Consider the following 23,664-nt stretch of genomic DNA (forward strand, 5'->3'; position numbering starts at 1 on the left):
CTGGTCTCAAACTCTTGAGCTCAAGCGATCCTCCCACCTCAGCCTCCCAAATGATGGGAATGAGCCCCCGTGCTAGGCCCATTTTAATTATTTTTAAGTGTACAGTTAGGGGTGCTAAGTACATTCACATTGTTCTGCAACCATCACCACCATCCATCTCTGGAGCGCTCTCTTTTTCTTTTCTTTCTTTTGTTTTCGAGATGGAGTTTCGCTCTGTTGTCCAGGCTAGAGTGTTGGAGTGCTGGAGTGCAGTGTTATGATCTCGGCTCACTGCAACCTCTGCCTCCTGAGTTCAAGCAATTCTCCTGCCTCAACCTCCTGAGTAGCTGGGACTACAGGTACATGCCACCACACCCAGCTAATTTCTTTTGTATTTTAGCAGGGATGGGGTTTCACCATGTTGCCTAGGCTGGTCTCAAACTCTTGAGCTCAGGCAATCCGGCCACCTCGGCCTCCCAGAGTGCTGGAATTACAGTCATGAGTCACTGTCCCCAGCCTTGCCTCAGCCTCTTGAGTAGCTGGGATTACAGGCACACGCCGCCTGGCAAATTTTTGTATTTTTAGTGGAGATGGGGTTTTATCATGTTTTATCATGTTGGCCAGGCTGGTCTCGAACTCCTGACCTCAAAGGATCCGCCCGCCTAGGCCTCCCAAAGTGCTAGGATTACAGGCATGAACCACCATGCTTGGCTAGAACTGCCTTCCTTTTGAAGGCTGAGTAATATCCTATTGTGCATGTGTGCAGCATTCTGTTCATCCATTCGTATACTGATGGATACCTGTGTTGCTTCCACCTTTGGCTATTGTGAGTAGTGCTGCTATCAACAGGGTTGTTCAAATACCTGCTCAACACTCTGCTTTCAATTCTCTAGGGTGTGTACCCAGAAGTGGAAATGCTGGATCACAATGGTAAAATATACACAACAAAATTTACCATCTTCACCTTTTTTCTTTTTTTTAGTGGTAATTCTGGCTGGGGTGGGTGGCTCACACCTGTAAATCCAGCACTTTGGGAGGCTGAGATGGGAGAATTGCTTGAGCCTAGGACTTCAAGACCAGCCTGGGTGACAAAGTGAGACCCCATTTCTACAAAAATAAAAAATAAAAAGGTAATCTTGTTTAATTTTTGAGGATTTGCCATCTTATTTTCCTTACTCTTCCCTTTAATGTGCAGTTTCTGTACTCACTGGGGCCTTCTGTGAATGAGGCAGTTCCAGGACAAGCTGCCTTCTGGTCCCCCAAGTGAGGCAGGCGAAGATCACAGAGCTGAGCCTTCCCTGGCTGTGACATGCCACTCCACGAAAGCCTCTTATTAGCGACTAAGAGCCATCACTTCATCAAATCTTATCGGACCTGCCACCTTGCCTAGCAATATTACAACAATTACTCTAGAAGAGTGACTTTGTACAAACAAGCAGAAAGTATGAACGCTGGCCGTCTATGCAACTTTTAACAATCCAGGTGCTAGATCTACCCAGAACTTGCAGATTACCCTGTGTACCCACTTTGAGAGCTGCACACACAGTCCTGCTGTTCTGCTGGGTAGCCAGAGTTGAGACCCCTTTACGTGCTTACTCAGGCATCATTTGGGCCAAATTCCACTCTGTAAACCTCCTCCCTCAACTTTATGGCTTCTGAGTAGATCACTTTCCATTTCCATTTATTTCTTTTTCTTCTTTGCTTGGTTTCTGGCACATTCCTCTTTGAACTGCCAAGATCATGCTAGGTAAATGTTTATTGAATGTAAGCTAGCAACTTAGTTTTATGAGACACATATTTTATAGCAAGGGTTTTCAAACTTGAACGTGTGTCAGGATCACTGGGGGGCTTGCTGCAACAGCCCACCGGGCCCCATCCCTAGAGTTCCTGAGTAGTAGGTCTGGAGGGAGGCCTGAGATTTTTCTTGCATTTCTAAGAAGTTCCCAGGTGATGCTGCTGCTGCTGGCACCAGCATCACCTGGGAACTTCTTAGAAATGAGGACCACACTGTTTTAGCGGAATAAGAAAGTGTTTTCAATTTACATAGCAACCAGCTCATCAAAACCACAAGTAGAAACTAGAGGTATCACCAGACTATAGATTGACTAATAGAGACTGGGAGCTCAGTCTGGCAGAGTGGAATGATAAGGCTGTGTGACCTTGAGCAAGTTGCGTGACCTCTCTGACCTTCAGTTTGCTTATCTGCAAAATGGGGTAATAATAATAGCCAACGTTTGCGACGTGCTTACTACATATGCCACACGCTGTTCTAAGCACTCTATGGTATCATCACATTTCATCCTCATAACTAGCCTATGAGTCGATACTGGTGTTATCCCTCTTGCAGATGAAGAAACTGAGACATGGTAGAGTAGCTGGCGGGCAGTAGCTGGCACACAGCCAGCAAGAGGCTGAGCCGAGATTCAAATCCGGGCAGCTGGGACTCAACATCTGAGCTTTCATACTGGAGAGACCCTCTTGCCCCCTTCAGATCCCCCCTCTGAGGGCTTCTGGGAGGAAAGTGTGATGATTTGTAAAACACTGGCTGATGGCCTGGTACACGGAAGCACTCAACAAAGTTTGTGGTTATTGTGAGTTGGTGCCTGGACGTGCACCTCTCTGTCCTTGTGGGCTGTGTCCAAGGACACCCCAGCACGTGTGTTGACTATTGCACAGATCCACAGAATATCAGACCCCAAAATCATGCCTGTTGGACAGGAGGGGCTGTCCATATTATGTAATGTGTTAATTCTCGGGTCCTTGGATGGGACAAAGTTGTGTATATGCATCACTTAGAAAACTCATCAGCGAGTGAGGAATGGAGTTGTTTACAAAACCAAGCCCTTGCCGTCTTCCTGGACCTCAGCCTCATCTCATCAGCGCCCCCCTGCGGAGTGGGGCCGAGGCGGCAGACACGCTGAACGCTCAGGCTCGGGAGGAGCAGGGGGCGGCACCGCGCGCCACCTAGTGGCCAAAGTGAGCAGCTCCCCTAAAAGACACGACGCCCCGCAATCTGCGCATTCCTTGGGATTCTGCAATCAATCACATGTAGATTTGCAATGGGCTAGGATGCCCTGAGAGACTGTTTATAAGGAGGGCGGTCTATGTAGATGCACTAATTTGAGGGAGGGAGAGCGTGGGAGGGTCTCTGCGGAGAAGAGATGTCTTCTCTCTGGAAACCCTGGACGTGAAGGCACCTGCCAGCTGCCATTTTTCTTACTCTAAGCTTTTCTCCAAATGCGAGAATAAAACTGAGATGCTTACTAGGAACTCAGGTGGGAAAATACACGGTTTCCTTAGGAAAGATGCCAGAGCAGCGAGCAGAGGCAAAATCCAAGAGAGAGATGAGTTGTTGTTGTTGTTGTTGTTTTGTTTTGTTTTTAAATCAATTTGGGCCGGGCGCGGTGGCTCACGCCTGTAATCCCAGCACTTTGAGAGGCCGAGGCGGGCAGATCATAAGGTCAGGAGTTCGAGATCAGCCTGGCCAATATGGTGAAACCCCGTCGCTACTAAAAATGCAAAAATTAGCCGGGCGTGGTGGCACAGGCCTGTAGTCCCAGTTACTTGGGAGGCTGAGGCAGAAGAATCCCTTGAACCCAGGAGGCAGAGGATGCAGTGAGCAGAGATCGCCCCGCTGCACTCCAGCCTGGGCCACAGAGCGGAACTCCATCTAATAAATAAATAAATATTTCCCTACTCTGCCACATCGAGAGTCCGGCATGGTTCACCCGTGGAAGGGGAGGAGCAAGTGTGCTAAGCAGTAGCTGTGGTTTTAAAATGTTTTTCTTTTCACCATCATCCTTCTTTATCCCTCAGTTTCTTCCCTTTGCAGCCCCGGAGGAAGGAGATGGGCCATTCTTGCATTGCTGTAAAGGAATACCTCAGACTGGGTAATTTATAAAGAAAGACGTTTCTTTGGCTCACAGTTCTGCAGGCTGTACAGGAAGCGTAGCAGCATCTGCTTCTGGGAAGGCCTCAGGAAGCTCCCGATCATGGCAGAAGGCAAAGGGGGAGCAGATGCATCACACGGTGAAAGCAGGTGCAAGAGGAGCAGGAGGTGCCACACACTTTTATTTTCTTTTTCTTTTCTTTTCTTTTCTTTTTTTTTTTTTTGAGATGGAGTCTCGTTCTGTAGCCCAGACTGGAGCGCAGTGGCGCCATCTTGGCTCACTGTAACCTCTGCTGCCTGGGTTCAAGCGATTCTCGCGCCTCATCCTCCCGAGTAGCTGGGAGGCCTCCACAATCGCCCATCACTGTGTCCAAGGGAGAAGGTGCTGGGGGAACGTGTTCTGCTCCTCAAGACTGTGGCTCAGAAGCAACGCATGTCGCTTCCACTCCCATTGGCCAGAATTAGTCAAATGGCCCCAACCTAACTGCAGTGGTGGCTGGGAGTGTTGTCTTCCTGAGTACCCAGAAAAAAGAAAATGCAAAAAGATTTGGTGAAAATATAGCATTATCTTTGACATAACAAACATCCTTCCTTTGTTGATTTTTTTTAAATCAAAGGCAATAATTGGAGATAAAAGTGTTGTATCTCTTCTTGGAGAATATGTTGTTGTCATGCTAAAGGCCTCTGAAAAGTCTTGCAGTAAATATGAAACTTTTTTAAATCCAGCATTTCTTAGATTTGGTGATTGAGCCCTTTTAAATAATTGAATAGCTCTTGGAACTAATATTTGGAGGCATAAACTTTGGGAAATTGCCCTAAATGAGTCAACTGGTGAGTCCAAATCTTTGGGAGGAAAATGATGAGCAAAGAGATGAGTAATTTGTTCTACAATAGTAGGAGATGCTCAGGTGCGGGGGCTCAGGCCTGTAATCCCAGCACTTTGGGAGGCCGAGGTGGGCAGATCACCTGTTAGGAGTTCAAGACCAGCCTGGCCAACATAGTGAAACCCTGTCTCTACTAAAAATACAATAATTAGCCGGGGGTTGTGGCGGGTGCCTGGAATCCCAGCTACGAGGGAGGCTGAGGCAGGGGAATCACTTGAACCCAGGAGGTGGAGGTTGCAGTGAGCAGAGATCACACCACTGCACTCCAGCCTGGGCAACAGAGCAAGACTCTGTCTCAAAAAAAAAAAAAAAAAGGTAAGGAATGAATTAGATCTGGGGCTGAGAGAGGGAGAGGATAACACTGGAGGAAATTTTCCTGAGATGGGAAAGGCCTGGGAAGCAATAACAGGCCCAGAGCAGAGGGTGATTCAGCCCAGGCCACAAGCTTGAGGGCCCTGGAGCAGATGCAGCTCTAAACCAGGAGAGTCGGTGCAGCCAATGTCAAGAGCTGGGAGGCTCTTTTGGTGCCAACTCATAGGCCTGTGTAGCTAGAGAAATCTTAGGGATCATTCAAACTGCTTTCTTCATGTTGTAGACAAGAAGGGTAGGGGCTTAGAAAAATGTAGTTTTTTATTCTTAAAGCAATTCATATTCATGAAAGACAATCTGAACTAGGCACAAAGAAGATTAAAAAAAAAAAAAAAACCACCATATTCTGGTCAGGTGCAATGGTTCATGCCTGTAATTCCAGCACTTTGGGAGGCCGACATAGGTAGACTGCTTGAGCACAGAAGTTTGACACCAGCCTAGTCAACAGAATGAGACCTCATCTCTGAAAAAGAATTTAAAAATTAGCTGGGCATGGTGGCACATGCCTGTAGTCCCAGCTACTCAGGAGGCAGAGGTGGGAGGATCACCTTGAACCCAGGAGGTTGAGGCTGTAGGAAGCTGTGATCCCATCACTGCACTCCAGCCTAGGGGGGCAACAGAGCAAGACCTTGTCTCAAAAAATATATAAATACAAATAAATACAAGTAAAAACGTATTCCACCTTGTTAGGGTAAGTGATTTAGTCTGGAGGAGACAACTGCCACCAGGTGGCACCAAACCTAGCGGGCCTGGGCTGATGGGGAACCCCAGCTGTGCAGGCTCTCCAAGGCCTCTCGTTAACCTCAAAATAAGGCAGCTCCGCAAGTCATGCAGTTGTATTTCTGGACCCCACTTACTGATTATGAAAAGATTTTACCATTTATTTCATCAGTCTTGCTAATTGTGCTGTACAAATCTTCCACATCTTAAATTTTTGGGGGTCTATTTGATAAGTGACAAAGATGGTTAAAATATCCATCGTTGAAAATTTTTCCTTGTAGTTCAGTTTCTGCCTTATATATTTTGAAGCTATGTTGTTAGATGTGTAAGGGTTCATGCCTGGTACGTTCTATTCAGTTTTTTTTAAATAAAAATGAACTATCTTTTTCTGTCCCATTCAATCCTTTTCTTTTTGAATTCTGTCTACAGCCATAGCACTCCGAACATGCCTGATCTTGTCTGAGTTCTATAGAATCTGATTGGTATTGCTAAACCAGAATTTTGTTAATATTTGTTTGACATATCTTTTTCTATGTATTTATTTTTTAAAATATTTTTTGAGACAGGGTCTCACTCTGTTGCCCAGGCTGGAATGCAGTAGTACCATCATGGTTCACAGGAGCCTGGGCCTCTCCAGCCTCATGTAATCCTTTCACCTCAACCACCACACCGGCTAACTTTTGTATTTTTTTGTAGAGACGAGGTCTCCCTATGTTGCCCAGGCTGGTCTTGAACTCCTGGGCTCAAGCAATCCATCCGCCTTGGCCTCCCAAAGTGCTGGGATTACAGGTGTGAACCATTGTGTCTGGTCCACGCTGCCTTAGTTATAATATTATAGCATTTGGAAGGATAATGCCCTAATATTATTCTTTTCCAGAGCTCTCCTAGTCATCGGTTATTGTTCTTTATGCAGTTCTACAAGAAACCTATTTAGACTTTTATTGAAGTCGTGTATGACATCTTTACAGTGTTGAGTTTTCCTCCCATCTCTCTTTCTGTGTTTTGTGTGTGTGTGTGTGTTTTCGTTTTTTGTTTTTTTGTTTTTTTTTTCTTTTGTTTTGTTTTTTTGTTTTTTTTTTTTTTTTTTTTTTTTTTTGAGACAGGGTCTCACTCTGTCACCCAGGCTGGAGTGCAGTGGCATGATCATGGCTCACCACAGCCTTGACCTCCCGAACTCAGGTGATCCTCCCACCTCAGCCTCCAGAGTAGTTGGGACTATAGGCACCTGCCACCAAACCTGGCTAATTTTTTTTATTTTTTGTAGAGACAAGGTTTTGCCATGTTGCCCTGACTGGTCTCAAACTCCTGGGCTCAAACGATCCACCTGCCTCAGCCTCCTAAAGTGCTAGGATCACAGGCATGATCCACTGGACCCAGCCTACTGGCCCATCATTTGTAATATCCAAAGACTGAAAACAACCTAAACCTCTATCACTAAAGGATGGATGAGTAAATTATTATATATTCATACAAAGGGATACTAGACAATGAAAAAATTTTAGCACCTATGTGCTAGACTATTGTTAAGGTATACAATAAAAAGATATATATGGCTGGGCATGGTGGCTCACACCTATAATACCAGCACTTTGGGAGGCAAGGCAGGAAGATCACGAGGTCAGGCGTTTGAGACCAGCCTGACCAACATGGTGAAATCCCGTCTCTACTAAAAATACAAAAAATTAGCCAGGCGTGGTGACATGCACCTGTAATCCAAGCTACTTAGGAGGTTTAGGCAGGAGAATTGCTTGAACCCAGGAGGCGGAGGTTGCAGTGAGCTGAGATCGAGCCACCGTACTCCAGTCTGGGTGACAGAGCAAGACTCTGTCTCAAAAAAAAAAAAGTATATACAAGAATGTTCATAATTACCTTATTCATAATAGCTAAAACCTTATTCATAATAGCTAAAACTGATAATTCAAATGTCCACCAACAGGTAAAGTATGGCATATTCATACAATGAAATGCTACATAACAAAGAACAAATAACTAATATACCCAACAACATGGATGATCTCAAACAATATTGAGTCAAAGAAGTCAGACACAAAGAGAACATATTGCATGCTTCCATTCCTATGAAGAGTAAGAGATGGATCTAATCTATGGTGATGGAAGCCAGAGGGGTGGTTACCCCCTGGGGAATGGAGAGTGTGTTTGGACTGAAAGGGGCAAAAGAGGACCTTCTGGGGAGGTGGAAATGATCAATGTCTAGATCTGGAAGGTGGTTATACTGGTTCTTATAATGTATGTAAAAATCGCCAAGTTGCACATTTAAGATCTATGCATTTTACTATATGTAAATTATATCTTTTCTTTCCTTTTTTTTTGGAGACAGGATCTGTCTTTGTTGTCCAGGCTGGAGTGCAGTGGTGCAATCTCAGCTCATCTAGGCTCAAGTGACCCTCCCACTGCAGCCTCCCAAGGAGCTGGGACTACAGGTGTGCGTACCATGCCTGGCTAATTTCTGTATTATTATTATTATTATTATTATTATTATTATTATTATTATTATTTTCGGTAGAGGTGGGGTTTTTTTCATGTTGTCCAGACTGGTCTTGAACTCCTGGGCTCAAGTAATCCTCCCAGCTCAGCCTCCTAACCTTTCATTTTTTTCTTAAGAGACAGTGTTTCACTATGTTGCCCATGCTGGCCTTGAATTTCTGGGCTCAAGTGACACTCCTGCCTCATCCTCTCGAGTACCTGGGACTACAGGTGTGTGCCACCGTACCCAGCTTTATACCTTAACTTTTAAAATGGCATATTGCTAAAGAGAAAAAAACAAGCAAGATTCAGACTGGTGTGCATAGTATGTGCATAAAAAATGGGAGGAAAGAATATGAAGTCATGTTTGCTTAAACAACGACTGTAAGGATACTCTAGAATCCAAAAGAGACAGTCTACTTCGGTGGTGGATTTACCAGAAGGGGCCAGGGAGGGGAGAGGGAGGCATTTCACCTTTTTATCGTTTTGGACCTTTTTTTTTTTTTTAGATGGAGTCTTGCTCTGTCGCCCAGGCTGGAGTGCAGTGTTGCGATCTCACCTCGCTGCAAGCTCCGCCTCGTGGGTTCACACCATTCTCCTGCCTCAGCCTCCCAAGTAGCTGGGACTGCAGGCGCCCACCATCACGCCCAGCTAATTTTTTGTATTTTTAGTAGAGATGGGGTTTCACCATGTTAGCCAGGATGGTCTCGATCTCCTGACCTCATGATCCGCCCGCCTCAGCCTCCCAAAGTGCTGGGATTATAGGCTTGAGCCACCGCCCCCGGCCCCGTTTTGGACTTTTGAATCCTAAGCATAAATTACTCATTCAAACACTTTTAGATGTTTAAATTTAAAAAGAGTCCAGCCTGAGAATTGCTGCACTTCGATAGGTGAGTTTATGCCATTGACTTCTGTCATTTGAAGTTTTCCTTTAGACTACATTGGTACTTTTCTTGTTTACCAGGTTTTTCCTCTTTCACATAGTTCGTTGGATGTTGTTGTTCCATTCCTCACCTGGCCCCAGTAATTTGAAAGGTTCTATCTGTCCTGCAGTCAGTCACTCCCCAGTTAACCTGCCTACTTAAGCTCATTGTTTCACCATGTCTAGAGTTGACCATTATCTATAACCTCCCACCAAGCAGGTCAAGAGCCTTTGCAGATATCTGCCAAACCTCAGCACCCCTCTCCCTACATATTTGGGAATTTTAGACTCAAATTTGGGAGGGGGAAGTTTTCAAAGAGAAATTAATGAAAATACTTAATTTTAAATAATTTTATTAGGAGAGCTCATGCCTCCAATCTCAGAGCTTCAGGAGACAAGGTGGGAGGATCACTTCAGCCCAGGAGTTTTAGACCCTGTCTCCACAAACAATAAAAATGAAAAAATTAGCCAGGTGGGTTGCATAAGTCTGTAATCCCAACTACTTGGGAGGCTGAGGCCCGAGGATCACTTGAGCCTAGGAGTTCGAGGCTGCAGTGAGCTATGACTGGGTCACTGTGCTCCAGCCTGGATGACACAGTGAGATCGTCTCTAAAATAAACAAACTTCTATACTTACCATCCTGGGTCTTAGTATCCCACTGCCTTCTCCTGAATTCCTTTTTGTTACTATGTATCTGCCAGTAATTCCTTTGTTGTGGGTTTGTGGGTGGTAATCTTTTTAATTTCTTTTATACTGTATTCGAAAATGTCGGCCAGGCAAGGTGGCTTAGGCCTCTAATTCCAGCACTTTGGGAGGCCAAGAGGGGAGGATCGCTTGTGCTCCAGAGCTTAGGACCAGCCTGGGCAATGTAAGTGAGACCCCTGTTTCTACAAAAAATTTTTTTAATTAGCCGGGCATGGTGGCACTCACCTATAGTCCCAGCTGCTCAGGAGGCTGAAGCAGGAGGATTGCTTAAGCCCAGAGTCTTGGAAAGAGTCCACTTCCTGGCCTTTTCCAGTTCCATGGCCTTTTCTTCCATCAACATACAACCCTCCAACCCCTGACCCTGTCACCGTCTTCTCCTCCACTGTCACATCACCTCTCATGGCCCCATCTCAGTCCTCAGCCCCATCGTTAGGGAACATCAGGCTCAGTAGGGACATGGGACTGGAGCGCCAGGCCTCTCCTGGCCACTGTTGGTCAGTGACAGGCTCCCCCAGCCCGCCCTCACCCAATCACTTTCTCTTTAACATGGAAGCAGGCCTCCCTGTCATCCTCCACGTCTTGGCTCAGCATTCCAGCTTCTGCTTATCCTCCAGAAACTTCACTAGGCCATAGTCCTGGTGGTGATTACTCTTTCCAGCTTTGTGTCACCTGGAAGCAACTCCAAGACCACCTCTGTGACTTTAACCAGTAGGGGAGCTGGGCTGGGAAGAGAAAGAGCAGTTTCAAGAGGCATAGGGATGAGAGGAAAGGGAAGAACACAACAGTCGCCACTTACGGGACTGACCAGCCAAACCTCTCAGAGGCCAAGTCTACTCAGTTACTGTCTGGCCAGTCCTGCCCCTCAGCCCTCACTGTGGGGGCTAAAGCTATTCTAGCTTGGATGCTGATCCCCCATGTTGACCTCGATTAACCCTAGTTCCGGGAATACTTCTAAGATTTCTACTTTCACGTACTTACCCTTAGGTCAAAAAAGGTTGATGCTATTGCAAACGCACACTTACCCTAAATCCTGGTACTTAGGCAAATCCCGGTCCTTAGGCAAATCCCCAGTGGTATATAAGCCCTGAGTCTGGAGGGTAGCAGTGCAGGGATCCACCCTCTCATCTGATGGCCGCCTGAGACATGGCTTCTATCTCTATGTCCCTATTAAATGTTTCTGAGAAAACTGGATTTGTCAACCTCTTTCTTCAGCCTTTCAGCTCCCTCAGCCTTCAAGGGTAGGTCTTCCAGGGCTGCTACGTTCTCATCAGCCTTGACCCTCGCCCACAGCAACTGGCCTGGAGATAGGTGGGCTCATGATTTGATTTTTGGCCTTGGCACAGGGTCTGGTCAGTCTCTTGCTAAAGTGAAAGATCTTAAATGTTTTCAATGGCGAAGGAAACACTGGTTTGCGGAGAGAGGAATAAGGTCATCAGGGATTTCCCCAAGGCACAGGACGCTCCAGCACGGGTTCCTGGCCCACTGTGGAAAGGCAGACAGGTGAGGTAGCTGTCACAAGGATCTGGGAGTGACGCATGGAAGTGACTACTGGAACAGATACCCAGGTAGTATGAACAAGGACACTGATGGAATACAGATGTGTGCACACCTATTCAGCTATATTTTATGAAATGGATCAAACATCTGGAAAAGAACATTTTTGCAGTCCAGTACGGACTTGGCATGCAAAGCTGCAGACCCCACCTCCATGCCCCATCTTTGACAATTGTCCCCAGGCCCCAGAAGTACACCCAGGTCGGGCCTGCCCTCCTCCTAGGCCTGGAGCATTTCAAGACTCAGTCCCAGCCCTGGTGAGAATCCAAGAGCTGTCTCTGCTGCCGCATGAAGTGAGACAAGGCAGCCAATTGAGGCAGGAGAATAGGGTCTGGAGGCAGGGAACCTAAGGGTGTTTCACACCGACTTCCTAGAACTAAATCGAAAGGAAAACCCTAACTTTCCATGCCTAAGTAACAAAAGGACCAGAGGCTACTCCCTTTGATCTTTTCTGTCCACAACCAATCAACTGATTGCAGACTGAGTCTTCATTTGCACAGAAGTATAACTTTGTAAATTCATCCCTAATTGGTTGCTTTTGGCAACCAATCAGATGTTTGCACAGGGGTGTGACCTTAGTAACTTAAGCCTCTGGTTGGCTGCTGTCTGCAACTCACTGATTGCGGGCTACCACTTCATTTACCTGAGGTGAGCATGAAGTGGCCAATGGGAAACTTCTAAGGGGGTATTTGGATCCAAGAAGATTCTGTATCCGGGCCCTGGAGCCGCTGCTCAGGTCCGCTCCCACACTGTGGAGTGTACTTTTGTTTTCAATAAATCCCTTTCGTTTTTTGTTGCTTCATTCTTTCTGTGCTTTTCTGGGCATTTTGTCCAATTATTTGTTCAAAATGCCAAGAACCTGGGCAACTTGCAGTCACAACCCTCTACAGGTGACACAATGACACCTCGCCGCCCTTCATTCGCCCTTGGAGTTGGCTGTGTCCAAGACTGCATCTCAGAGGAGATGTGTGTCCAGAGGTCTCAGGGTTGCTCCTGGTGCCCTGTAAGGCATGAGGGGAGCCGGATGGGGTAGTGGCTGGTGGAGCTTGTGGAGGGCAGGAGCCAGGCTGGGTGCAGTCCCCGCTAAGCTGTCCTGGGGTGGGTGGGCCCTTGGGGTCCTCCCTTGTAAGCTGCCCCCGGCCTGGCACTGCAAGAGCACGTGGAGCCTCACCTGTCCATAGAGAGGGCGCAGGGGAAGGAGCAGGTGTGTTGGGAGGATCGCAAAGTCCAAGCAGATGTCAGCTGAGCTCATTCCACATGCTACTAACCCGCTCTTTGGGGCACTCCCCGCCCTTGTTGGCCTCAATGGCATTTCTCCCCTCCTGGGTTTCCTGGTCCAGTATCCTACCTACTGTACCCATGCCCCAAACTCTGCTTTGAAGCCCAATTCTTATCACGTGGCGTGTCTGTCCCAGATGGCCACCTTCCTGGAATTCAGCCCAAATCAATACTTTTGGGAACTTCCTGCAAGGTTTCAAAGAAGCTTTTCTGACACACAGCCACCATGGAGGGTGTCCCAGTCCCTGGACCCCGCTGTGGACATGAGCACACCCATCCCCCACCAGCCGAGCCCGCTGCAAAGGACTCATAGTCCAGACCCGGCCACCCAAGAGGACAGTGAGCACAGCCTGTCTGAGAATGGTATTTGAGTCTTTAAGAAAATGAGACTGACTCCAAAATCTAAAACTACCTTTATTGTGGTTGGCTCGACATAAGATGCCGCCATCAATCAGCAGAATTATAAAACTGTACAGGAGGTACAAAAATAGGCTGTTTAACTTAGATAATGACCCTCATGTGTCTTCAAGCTTTAAAAATACACATAAAACTTGTACAATTTGGCAGTTTATAAAATATAAAGCTAAAAAGAGGATTTTGGGTTCCACAAAGAAGACTATATCACACAATTAACACATACCAATTAAACAACCATCCACACAGAAGACACAATGGCACAGAATTCTTAAAAATCACCTAAAAATTAACATTTTACCCCAACCAAATTCATCACCCTTTAATGACACTACTGTAAAGCATCCGTCCCATGGAAGGATACAGTATCACTTTTCCAGTTTTAAAATGGTCAGGGGTAAACAAATCTGATGTGCTTTAAGCAAGTACAATTGTAACTGGATACATTTCAGAGTAAAAATTAAATAAATATAAATAGGTTAAATAAATAGGTCATTGCAAAAAGAACACTACACAAGGTTTGCATCTGAGAATGCAGAGTAGGTGACTGGTAATGCTTTCTAGGTAAGTGGGGACTCCCCGTCACAGCTTTAGGGACACTGAAAAGGAATACTGTATCCACCAAACACATACACAGTACACAGGGGAGGTGGGGGGCTTTGGCCAAAGTGTTGGTTAAGGCTGCTCCAGTGGGAGGCTCATTGCAGTCACGTTCTTTGTGGTTTTCCAATGTCTACAGAAAGGATTTAAGCGCTAGTACAAAAAGAACCAGGGTTACTCATGGGAAATCACTGTTTCATAAAGATAACAAAGTAGAGGAGGGGAGTAGACCATTGGGTTTAAAAGATGAAGTCCAACCTGGGAGGGTGGAATTTCGGCTCACCTGGAGAGGATGCCTGATGACTTCCTGCCAGGAGAAGCCAAAGCCAGGACACAGTCAACCAAAATGACTCCAGATGGTGAGGGAAGGAACAAGGAAAAGAAACGCTGGGAAATTCAAAGAAAGGCAATCTCAGACACTAAAAGAGCAGAGAGAGAAAGCGAAACGGGGAACTTAAAGAGGCTCCTTCTAGGACGCTGGACTTCTCTTCCAGCACAGAAGGCTGCAAAAGTGGAACTGGCCCCCCTTCCCAGAGGATCACAAGGCCGAGGATCCAATGGGCACACCACGAGGATCCAAGCAAAGGATAGAGAAAGAAATGGCTCTGGGAAAGCCAAACCTGGCCAAAGTCCAACTGCCTGAAAAGAAAGCAGCCAAGATGAGAAAGCCGTACAATCCAAAGGTCCCCCCGTCTGCACGAGCAGTTTGATCAGCAACCAATTAATCTCTCTCACTGCAGCGAGAAAGAATTGCCAAAGATAACTGAATCACATGCACACAAAACCTTACCAAAGGCTCAGGGTCAACTCTGATAAGGCCCTTTCTTCTAGAGTTGGTGGGAAGAAAGTCTGCTGGATCTACTCACCTGCAGATCTTCCAGAACATCTATCTGTAACTGATCAGAGTGATGTCTCCTTGGAAGGGCCTCGACTACCACTGCACTGAGAACACAGTGGGAGGCAGAACACCTGCGCACCCAGGATTTCACACTTCAGCTGCTAGATTGCTTCATGGCTAATCAGGGAATACCAATGCCCCCCAAGTGAAAATGTTTTGGCGCCTCATGACTTGTGGACACTTCAAAAACTGAAATTAGGCCAGGCACGGTGGCTCGTGCCTGTAATCCCAGCACTTTGGGAGGCCGAGGCAGGCGGATCACAAGGTTAGGAGATTGAGACTATCCTGGGTAACACAGTGAAACCCTGTCTCTACTAAAAAAAAATACAAAAAAAATTAGCTGGGCGTGGTGGCATGCACTGGTAATCACAGCTACTCAGGAGACTGAGGCAGGAGAATCACTTGAACCCAGGAGGCGGAGGTTGCAGTGAGCAGAGATCATGCCACTGCACTCCAGCCTGGGCGACAGAGCGAGAATCTGTCTCAAACAAACAAAAAAATTGAAATTAAAAAGACTTGAGAAACAACAAGAGAAATTCTGGCACACGTGCCCAACAGAGGTTCAATACAAGGTTCAAGACAAGATTTAAATAAGTCATAGTGTCCTTTGGATTCCTAACAGATGTGACCAAGTTCCATCTTAAAGATGAAGATAGCATACAGTATTTCTAAAACGCTCAACAGCCTTCCAGGATTGGAGAAGTCCCATAACCTGAACTACAGATCAAACAGCTAAGATGCAACATGATACGCGATGGTGCAGAGCTGTTCTGGCCTGAAAAGACCTTTCCACTTGCTGAGCACAGTGGGAAACCAGAATTCTCGAGACTAGAACTGGATACACCAGATGATGCCCAAGGTGTTTTCATGACAAGTACCCACACGAGATCTCTTCAAACAAACCCCCCAGAGGATGGACGGGAACCTGGGCTCCTAAAGGTGACTAAGAGGACAGACCAGAGGTGATTGGACCAGATCCTTGTGATTCTGGGACAGAAGAGATGCAAACCGCAAACACGTGCCCTTCCCCACACACTTCGGTTTCTTTGTGGCAGCAACACTTTTTTATTGTTGTTTCTCATCACAAGTTTCAGGAAAGCAGAAGTTTTGCCTGTCTTGTTCATCGCTGTATCTCCAGCACCCTATATCCTGCCTAGCTCAATACAGTAAGTGCTCAAACAAAATACATTGAATAAATGGTTTTGAGAAATCTGGGTGGTTAGAAACTAGCATAAGCAGAAAAGGCATTTGAAACAGTTGTCTCTAGGCAAGTAGGGCTAAAGCAGGGAGATGACACAAAATTGGGCCACTAGAAATCACCTGGGTACTCCCAAAGAGAAAATCTGCGCTGAGAACAAGGTGGGGGGCAGTCCCTGTGGCAGTCCTGCTAAATCACTCGTGGCAGCTTCTCCACCTTCTGATCCTCTCTCGGGTTACTGCCAAAGCCACAGGTAAAGCGCCTTGCAGTCGTGTGGGGAGCAGTCTCAGACCACCTGGCACGCGGCACTGAGCAGCAGGAAACGCAGTCTGGCCACGTTTCTGAAAAGTGCACAGCCTTGCTTAGAAGACGCCAAGGACACCGACCAAGGGCCAAGGTTCCAAGGCCTAAATGAGGTAATCAATGAGATTTAAGGATGTAGGATCATGTTAATAGTAGGCACAAAAGTCAGTTTAGCTATGATGAAAGGAAGGGAACTGAATTCTACAAAGGCAGATTAAGAGCTTTAGATGAGTAACCATGATACAAATACACAAACAGAAAACATCTTACAACATGAAGAAACAGTGATTTCTCTGTGAGTGAGTAAAATTCAACAATCCCATTCTTAATACTGAATGGAGTCTCTGAGTTCACCAGGCCTGAGCCGCAATGATCCCCCAACTGGCTGGAGAGAGTACATGGACAACATCTCCTTACACGGTAGGCTGATTGCATTTTAACTTCTAAGGCTCTTGGGAGAGAAAATACAAAAGTTTTGATGGAAACTAAACCTAAAAATTATGTTAAGTTTAGAAAAAAACGGTATGGCACAAATACAATCTAGAGACTGTTCAATACATTTACATAGTGTTGCTATAATGTTTTACTCTTCAGCATTAGAGAATGTTCTATACATGAACACTCTTTCTTGAGGGATGGTGATTTTTGGTACCACAAAAAAATAGATGTATTCTATCTATTTATTCTTCACAAGTAAGCTTCAAGTTTAGCTTACTCATGCTGACATAGCATTCTACAGTATAATTAAAATATAGTTATTAAAATTTGCCAAGAAAAACAAAACAGCTGACCCATGAAGCACACGGTGACCCTGGCCTTGGCCGCCCACCCTGGCCCTGACTCACCATGAGCCTCTTGTTCCACCAGCCTTGGGGACGAAGGAGGCTGACTGACTACTCGCTGGCCCAGGGCTTTCTCCTGGTGACCAGGAGGGTCCCGTTCGGCAGCCTCCCTCTGGTCCTGAAGGCTAGCCCCTGTCTGGGTCTTAGCTGCTCTCCTTGAAGGCCAGGGAACTCTTTACCTCTTGCCCCAAGCACTCCTGAGCACCACCTCCAGATGGCCCAGGGCACATCCACTAAAGGCCACTGTTCTGGCCACTGGCACTGGGCCACAACTGCCTCCAGAACACAGCAGCCTCTTCATTTCTGAGACCTGTAGACATGACTCCACCTGCTGGCATGCATAGCTGACCGGTCCCTAATGCCATGCCTCATGCTCACGGCTCCTGCTGCCTCTGTAGAAACACTAGTTAACAGTGACCTGGGCTACTCTGGGCACATCTGTGATCAATGAGGCATCTCATACCACAGGACGACACCCTCTGAACTCCATCCTCCTTGTCAGCATCCCCCACCACTCAAGTCCGGTCTCCAGTGAAGGCTGCACTTGGTGCGTCTCAGCCTCGCTGCCCCAGCACGCGAGCAAAATGCAGGATTCCCTCCTTCCCCTTCCTGAAAGGCCCACAGACTGACATTAAGCAGGAATTTAAAAAAACAGTCTGAAGCAAGTTTATCCAGTAGATGGTTGGGGGTGCTACTCGCGCTGTCTTTGAGGCTCTCCTTTGCAGACATCCTGACTGTAAGGCTTTTAGGGCCAGCATCTTCCCAGCTCCCTGTAGGTCACGAGGGGCCACTTCTCCCACTTCCTGGGGTCAGCACTGTCCTCTGTGGGCTGCAGAGCAGGCAGCTCAAGGCACTTGGTTTGGGAAGCCTGGTCTCCCTGCAAAGCCGGGAGGTGTCAGGCTCTAATTGTGGTGACCAGGCCCTCAGTCACAGCTGGGGCCACCAGAACAGAGGGGCCGCCCTTGCTCAGAGGGCATCTGGAGTCACTGGGGGCTGGGGCTCTGGGAGCCTGTGGAAGTAGTAGGGCTGGAAGAGTCTCTCGTGGCTGCACAGCTCCATGGCCCGGTAGGTGTGTGCGAGGAGGTGGGGGAAGCGAGACGTGAAGTAGCACACGAAGTCATCAGGGAGGGACCCCAGCGTCTCCCGCACCTCTGCAGGCAGTTCCCGGTAGTGGTGCTTCTGCAAAGAGAGTCGGAAAGCTTGAGAGGTTAGAAAGGGGTTAGAAGGCTTGGGAAATGTTGGCAAAACACCCTTTCATCATGCAAGGAAGAGAAAGAATATGAGTGTTGGTTGGTTTTTGGTAAAGAAAAGGAAAAAAGGTTTATGTATCCAACAATCCAGCCCCATCATCTCGCCTGCTTCCCTCACTCAGGAGGAGGCCTCGAAGCAAGCAAGGCCCAGCTGGTCCAGCGGGGGCTCAGGCCTTCTGTGACAGTCAGGACCTGGAGACACTCCTGGTCACCTCAGGAGGAGTAAAGTCGCCTGAGATTGGAGTGTCTGTCCCAGTGGGGTCCCCGCATTCGAGACACGTTTATATAAGTTTACACACAGTGGCTGTATCAGACAGGGAGAAGGCCCCACAAAAGTCAGTAACCAGTGACCATGAGGGACACGGGCCACAGAGCACTGCTTCTCAGAGCTTCATCTGCACCTACGTCCCTGAAGGGAAAACCAGCGTAAGAGAAGCAACAGTCTGCAGTTTGTCAAGTCCAGCTGAAGCTGCCTAGCTCCTGAGAGATGAGAATGCCAGCACGGATAGAAGATTTATCAAGAATGGATGAAAGGAGGAAGGTGTCGTGTCAGCGTGAGTAGCATCCCCAACCGTCTACTGGATAAACTTCCTCCCCAGTATTTACACACCGCTTACCTTATTTCTCATGGCTCGGAGGAGATCTCTGACAGAACCACCTTTATAGGTCCTGAATTTACGCAGGTCTAGAAAAACATTGAGGGATGCAATGGGTAATCAAATTTAAAACTAATAAATTTTAAAAGAAAACAATTCCCGGGGTTCTGGGGATTAGGGAGTTGGACTGAAAGGAGGGAGGGGAGTTGGACTGAAAGGTGAGGTCACTCCACACCCAGTCACAGGAGCAGATCCTCCCATTCAACCCAAGGGCGGTGTCCCCCTGAACCCCACCTGGTGATCGCACCCAGATCGGAAATGACCACCTAGAGCATGACACCATCACTCACCTGTCACTCTAGGGAACAAAAATGAAACACACATCAGTGTAACCAAACCATAAAGGACACACCCAAGAAAGTCTCAAACCGACAGGTGGGATCTGGGGCCTGAACAGCCTGGAGCGTCCATTTCCACGTTTACTTCTTGGAAAGGCGGCAGCGGCTTTTGCAACATGCCCTCTCACACGCCGCAGTGTGCTCACCTGTCTGGAGGGGGACGGTGATGTTCTCCCGCCAGTCCATCTTCACCACGGCTCTCCCGCCTCTCTCTAACTGTTTCACAATCGGGCCATCCAGGGATTCCTTTTCTATTCTGTCACTCACGTCCTGTGAGAGAAACAAGGGCAGCAGATGATGGACAGTGCCGGAGATGCTGAGAGCTGTGCGATTGGGATTCTGAGTAACAGACGGTCACTGGCACATGAGCCATGAAGGGATGACGGCCCCTAGGCCCAGACTGCAGCCTGCCCCAGAGCTGGGCAGCAGGCACCCTGCCCTCTGCCTCCCTCATCCGTGTCTTTCCCTGTGAGCTGCCCTGTCTGTTCCTCATGAAGGACAGGCCCACAGAGAGCTTCTCCATGACAGAGAGGCTTCACAGAGTATGCCTGCACATAGACCATGAACGCATACCCTGAATTTCACATGTGCACACACGTGCCATGTGTACGAAGCCGCAAGTGCAATCTATATCCAACGAACCAAAACCAAAAAGAAAAGGAAAGCTCAGATTTGATGTGCATCCTGTGCTTTGTCTACTCACTGAAACACGGTATGCTCAAGCCCGTAACTGGTGGAGGGTCGCCACTCCTCCTTCCAACAGGAGAAAAGACCAGTGAAGCTGGGCCTTCTTCTCAAAGAGGAAACTTGGTGGCAAGAGTATGGGCTCCAGGGGCTTCTGTTGGGATTCAAACCTTGCTCTGCATTTGACTTTGGAAATAAGGAGAGGGTCAGGAAGCACCCAAGTACGGGCCTCTTGAAGTCCCATCAGTAAGACAGGTCGACAGCTGAGGACGCGGGGAGTGGTGAGCCCTGCCTACATCAATGTTAAGTAGCCTTAGGAGACCGTTTTCTCAGAGCAGCCTTTTCTATGATGAAGATGAAGCCAGACTGGCTGAATTCCTACTTTACAATTGTCAGAGAAAAGCTGTGGAGAGGTCAGATTGTCAACTTGGGTGCACTGGGAACACACATGTCTGAGTTGCAAAGCTGTTACAGCTAAATGACCTGGGTGGAAGCCAGGTGTGTCTGACAGACATATACCTGGAGATACTAAGCATTTAAATCCTGTCCCATGGTGGGTGAAGGTCCCTTTGCATGGGTTTTATTCGTGTTCTGTATTTTGTGATCGAAATGACCTGGCGAGTTTTCACAAGTCCCTGGAAGACATACGGACTTGAGAATTTTCACATCATGTCCATGGACACAGTGACCAATCCTTAGGCTATAACATGGAAGACAGCATTGAACTCTCCCCAGCCCGATCCATCTGAATGGTTTCTGAGCCCCCACCTTGGGCCAGGAGGCAGGGACACAGTAGTGAATGCAGTAGTCAAGCACTCCTGCCCTCGAGGAGCTTACATTCTGGGGGCTTCCCTCTGGCCAAGGCCCCAGTCCGACCCCCGGAGAGCATGATGGTCACTTCTGAGTATGGTGCTCACCAAACTGCACTCTGCCTGGACCCAAGGGGAAAAGCACTGCCCCACAAGCCTGCTCTTCAGAGCCACGCGCTGGGCAGGAGGCGATCTGGTGAGTTATGTTCAATTCATACATGGAAGACTTTGAAAAACACGTCACCACTTCAAAAGTCACCTGACATTGTCACAAAGCTTTTAAACAGTCAAATCGCCAAAGGAGTTCTAACTGTGCAGAACCTATTTTAAGCAAAATGAGATCTGGGCAAAGACTGTGTAAAAGATGATAGAAACAAATACAATATAAGAAAGCATTTAAATTTATGACACTTGGGCTGGGCATGGTGGCTCATGCCTGTAATCCCAGCACTTTGGGAGGCTGAAGCAGGCAGATCACCTGAGGTCTGGAGTTCAAGACCAGACTGGCCAAGATGGTGAAATCCCATATCTACTAAAAATACAAAAAAAGTTAGCCAGGCGTGGAGGTGCATATCTGTAATCCCAGCTACTCAGGTAGCTGAGGCAGGAGAATCACTTGAACCCGGGAGGCAGAGGTTGCACTGAGCCAAGATTGTACCACTGTACTCCAGCCTGGGTAACGGAGTGAGACGCTGTCTCAAAAAAAAAAAAAAAAATAAATAAATAAATAAATAAATAAATAAATAAATAAATAAACTTAAGACACTTGAATGAAATTATATGATGCCTGAGATTTGCTTTGAAATAACCTGGGGAGGGGAGAGGGTGAAGGTTAATACTTGTTGAACCTGAGGGATGAATAAAGGAGTGCTCGTTACAGTGTTTAAACATTTATGTATTATATATTTGGAAATTCCATAATATAAAGCTTAACAATTACGGCGCATCCATATGAAAGAATGCTACGATCACTGGAATTTTAGAACTTTAACATGAAAGATACTTAGAATATCATGTACAGTTGAAAAAAAAAAGCAGGTTCTAAAACTGTATATATGGTTAGATCCCAGTTATACTTTTATATATGAAGAAAACATTAAAACATCAGCCATGATTATCTCTCTGTTTTAGGGTAATAGGCAATTTGTTTTATTCTTTGTCCTTTTCTATATTTTCAAAATCTGAAAAACATTAAATGAAGACTCTGGATAAAGAGAACAAACGTCTCTACCTGGAAGAACTGGAGCTGCTTCTCTAGGCTCCAGAAGAATGGGTGTTTCAGCACGTGCTTCGCTGAGGGGCGTTTCTGAGGATCCATCGCAATCATCTTCTCTATCAATTCACGTGCAATGACGTCTTCTATAAAGGAGGAAAATAAGCAACTCACGATTACCAGTCCAAAGTCACAGGGAAATACCAAAGCTTTAAAAAGCTGCATACCCTCTCATTTATGATTCTATTCACAGGAATTTATTCCAAGAAAATAATTAGGAACAGACACAAAACCTCAGCCAATGAGGTGAGTCCTCACTGCATGGTTTGTGAAGGAAGTGACTGGGAACATCCAACATCAGAAGCCTGAGTGGATATATTACTGTGCCTCCCTACACTGGGCCATGAGCTGTTAAAATGCGGCTGTGGCTAAATATGGATTGATGTGGAGAGACATTCAAGGTGACGTTGCAAAACATGCATGTTGCAAAACAGGATGCAGGATTTAACCATATTTTTATAAAATATGCATACACGTCTAGATAAATGACTAGAACAACGTATATGCAAAGGTATTAATAGCCATCATTTATCCCTGTATAATGGGACTATACGGGCCTTTATGCTAATCTGTGTTTTCTACAATAAGGAAAATCAACCATAAACAAAACAATAATTTAGTTTAAATTTTTTCAAAAGGCAGCATTGGAGTGTCATGGGCCAATTACCAGTAAGGAAAACCTGAAGTCTGAAAGAAAGACTTGCTGCACCCATACCAGGAGACCAGCCCAGCAGGGTGAGGATAAAGCTTGTCTGTCCCCAGCCCAGCATGGACCGCACCTTCTGACCACTGGCCCTCACAAGAGAGAAGACAATCTGTCTTCCCAAATGCCAGTGCAGGAAGGGACCACAGATTATTTAACCCTCATGTCACCAGGTAGAAAAAGAAGGTCTCCAAAGGGGGCTTTGCCTGGGTCACACAAGTAGTTGGTGACCTGGAGGAATCTTGGAGTGTCTCAGCTTTAGAAGGTGGTGCCCCAGGGATAACCCTGCCAACCCTCTACCAGATTTGGCACAAGTCTGTAGGTTCCTGAGGCCTGCGGGGTGAGCAGCTGGGGCGCCAGGGCTTCTGTGAGTGCAGAGGTGGCACCAGCCCAGCTCCATGGGGCCACCCGAGGCAGCTGAGGAGCTGCTCCCAACCCCCACCCCTGGACTGCTCACCGTGCTTCTCTGGGTGCAAGCACTCGAGGCTGCAGGCACCCAGGAGGATGTTGGCCTGCCGCTGCAGGGACTTGCCAAAAGGGTGGCTGCCCTCAGAGATCACGTAGTAAAAGACGCAGCCTGCAGAAAAGATGTCCACCGTGTAGGTCTGAAAAGAGACACGAGGCGTGAGAAATGTGGGAGCAGAGTTTTCATCCTCACTCACAGCCAGGGAGGGAGGAGCACTGCTGCTGCTTCTGCCACCTGGAAGGTGTTCTGGGATAATCAGCTGATATATGTGAACTGCGTAGAGCAGTGAGGGGTAACCTGCAGCACTGCATGGGTGTCAGAAGTCACAGTGGAGAAGCTGGGCTTGGAGCCACCTGGAAGCCCCTGGTTCCCTCTCATGTGAGATGTGGACACTGACAGCATGCTCCTCATGGGGTTGTTGTCAAGAGAGATGCATTAGTATGCAA

At 47.1% G+C, this 23,664-nt stretch overlaps 1 protein-coding gene across 2 annotated transcripts in view; it reads right to left on the reverse strand.

The window, feature by feature from the left end:
• Window positions 1-13,178: 13,178 nt before the first annotated feature.
• The window catches only part of ERN1 (endoplasmic reticulum to nucleus signaling 1), a 91,365-nt gene continuing 80,879 nt past the window's right edge, over window positions 13,179-23,664 (reverse strand). The window contains exons 19-23 of one of the 2 annotated variants that reach the window (XM_030922959.1): window positions 23,210-23,357; window positions 22,008-22,135; window positions 19,430-19,553; window positions 18,907-18,974; window positions 13,179-18,218 (exon numbers count right to left, since the gene is read on the reverse strand). In XM_030922959.1, the coding sequence (XP_030778819.1) occupies window positions 18,006-18,218; window positions 18,907-18,974; window positions 19,430-19,553; window positions 22,008-22,135; window positions 23,210-23,357 (681 nt within the window). In that variant the 3' untranslated portion in view covers window positions 13,179-18,005. The remainder of the gene's footprint in view (window positions 18,219-18,906; window positions 18,975-19,429; window positions 19,554-22,007; window positions 22,136-23,209; window positions 23,358-23,664) is intronic. The other variant, XM_030922958.1, reaches the window with a different exon arrangement.

This window comes from Rhinopithecus roxellana, chromosome 19 (assembly GCF_007565055.1).
Source record: "Rhinopithecus roxellana isolate Shanxi Qingling chromosome 19, ASM756505v1, whole genome shotgun sequence".
Lineage (NCBI taxonomy): Eukaryota > Metazoa > Chordata > Mammalia > Primates > Cercopithecidae > Rhinopithecus > Rhinopithecus roxellana.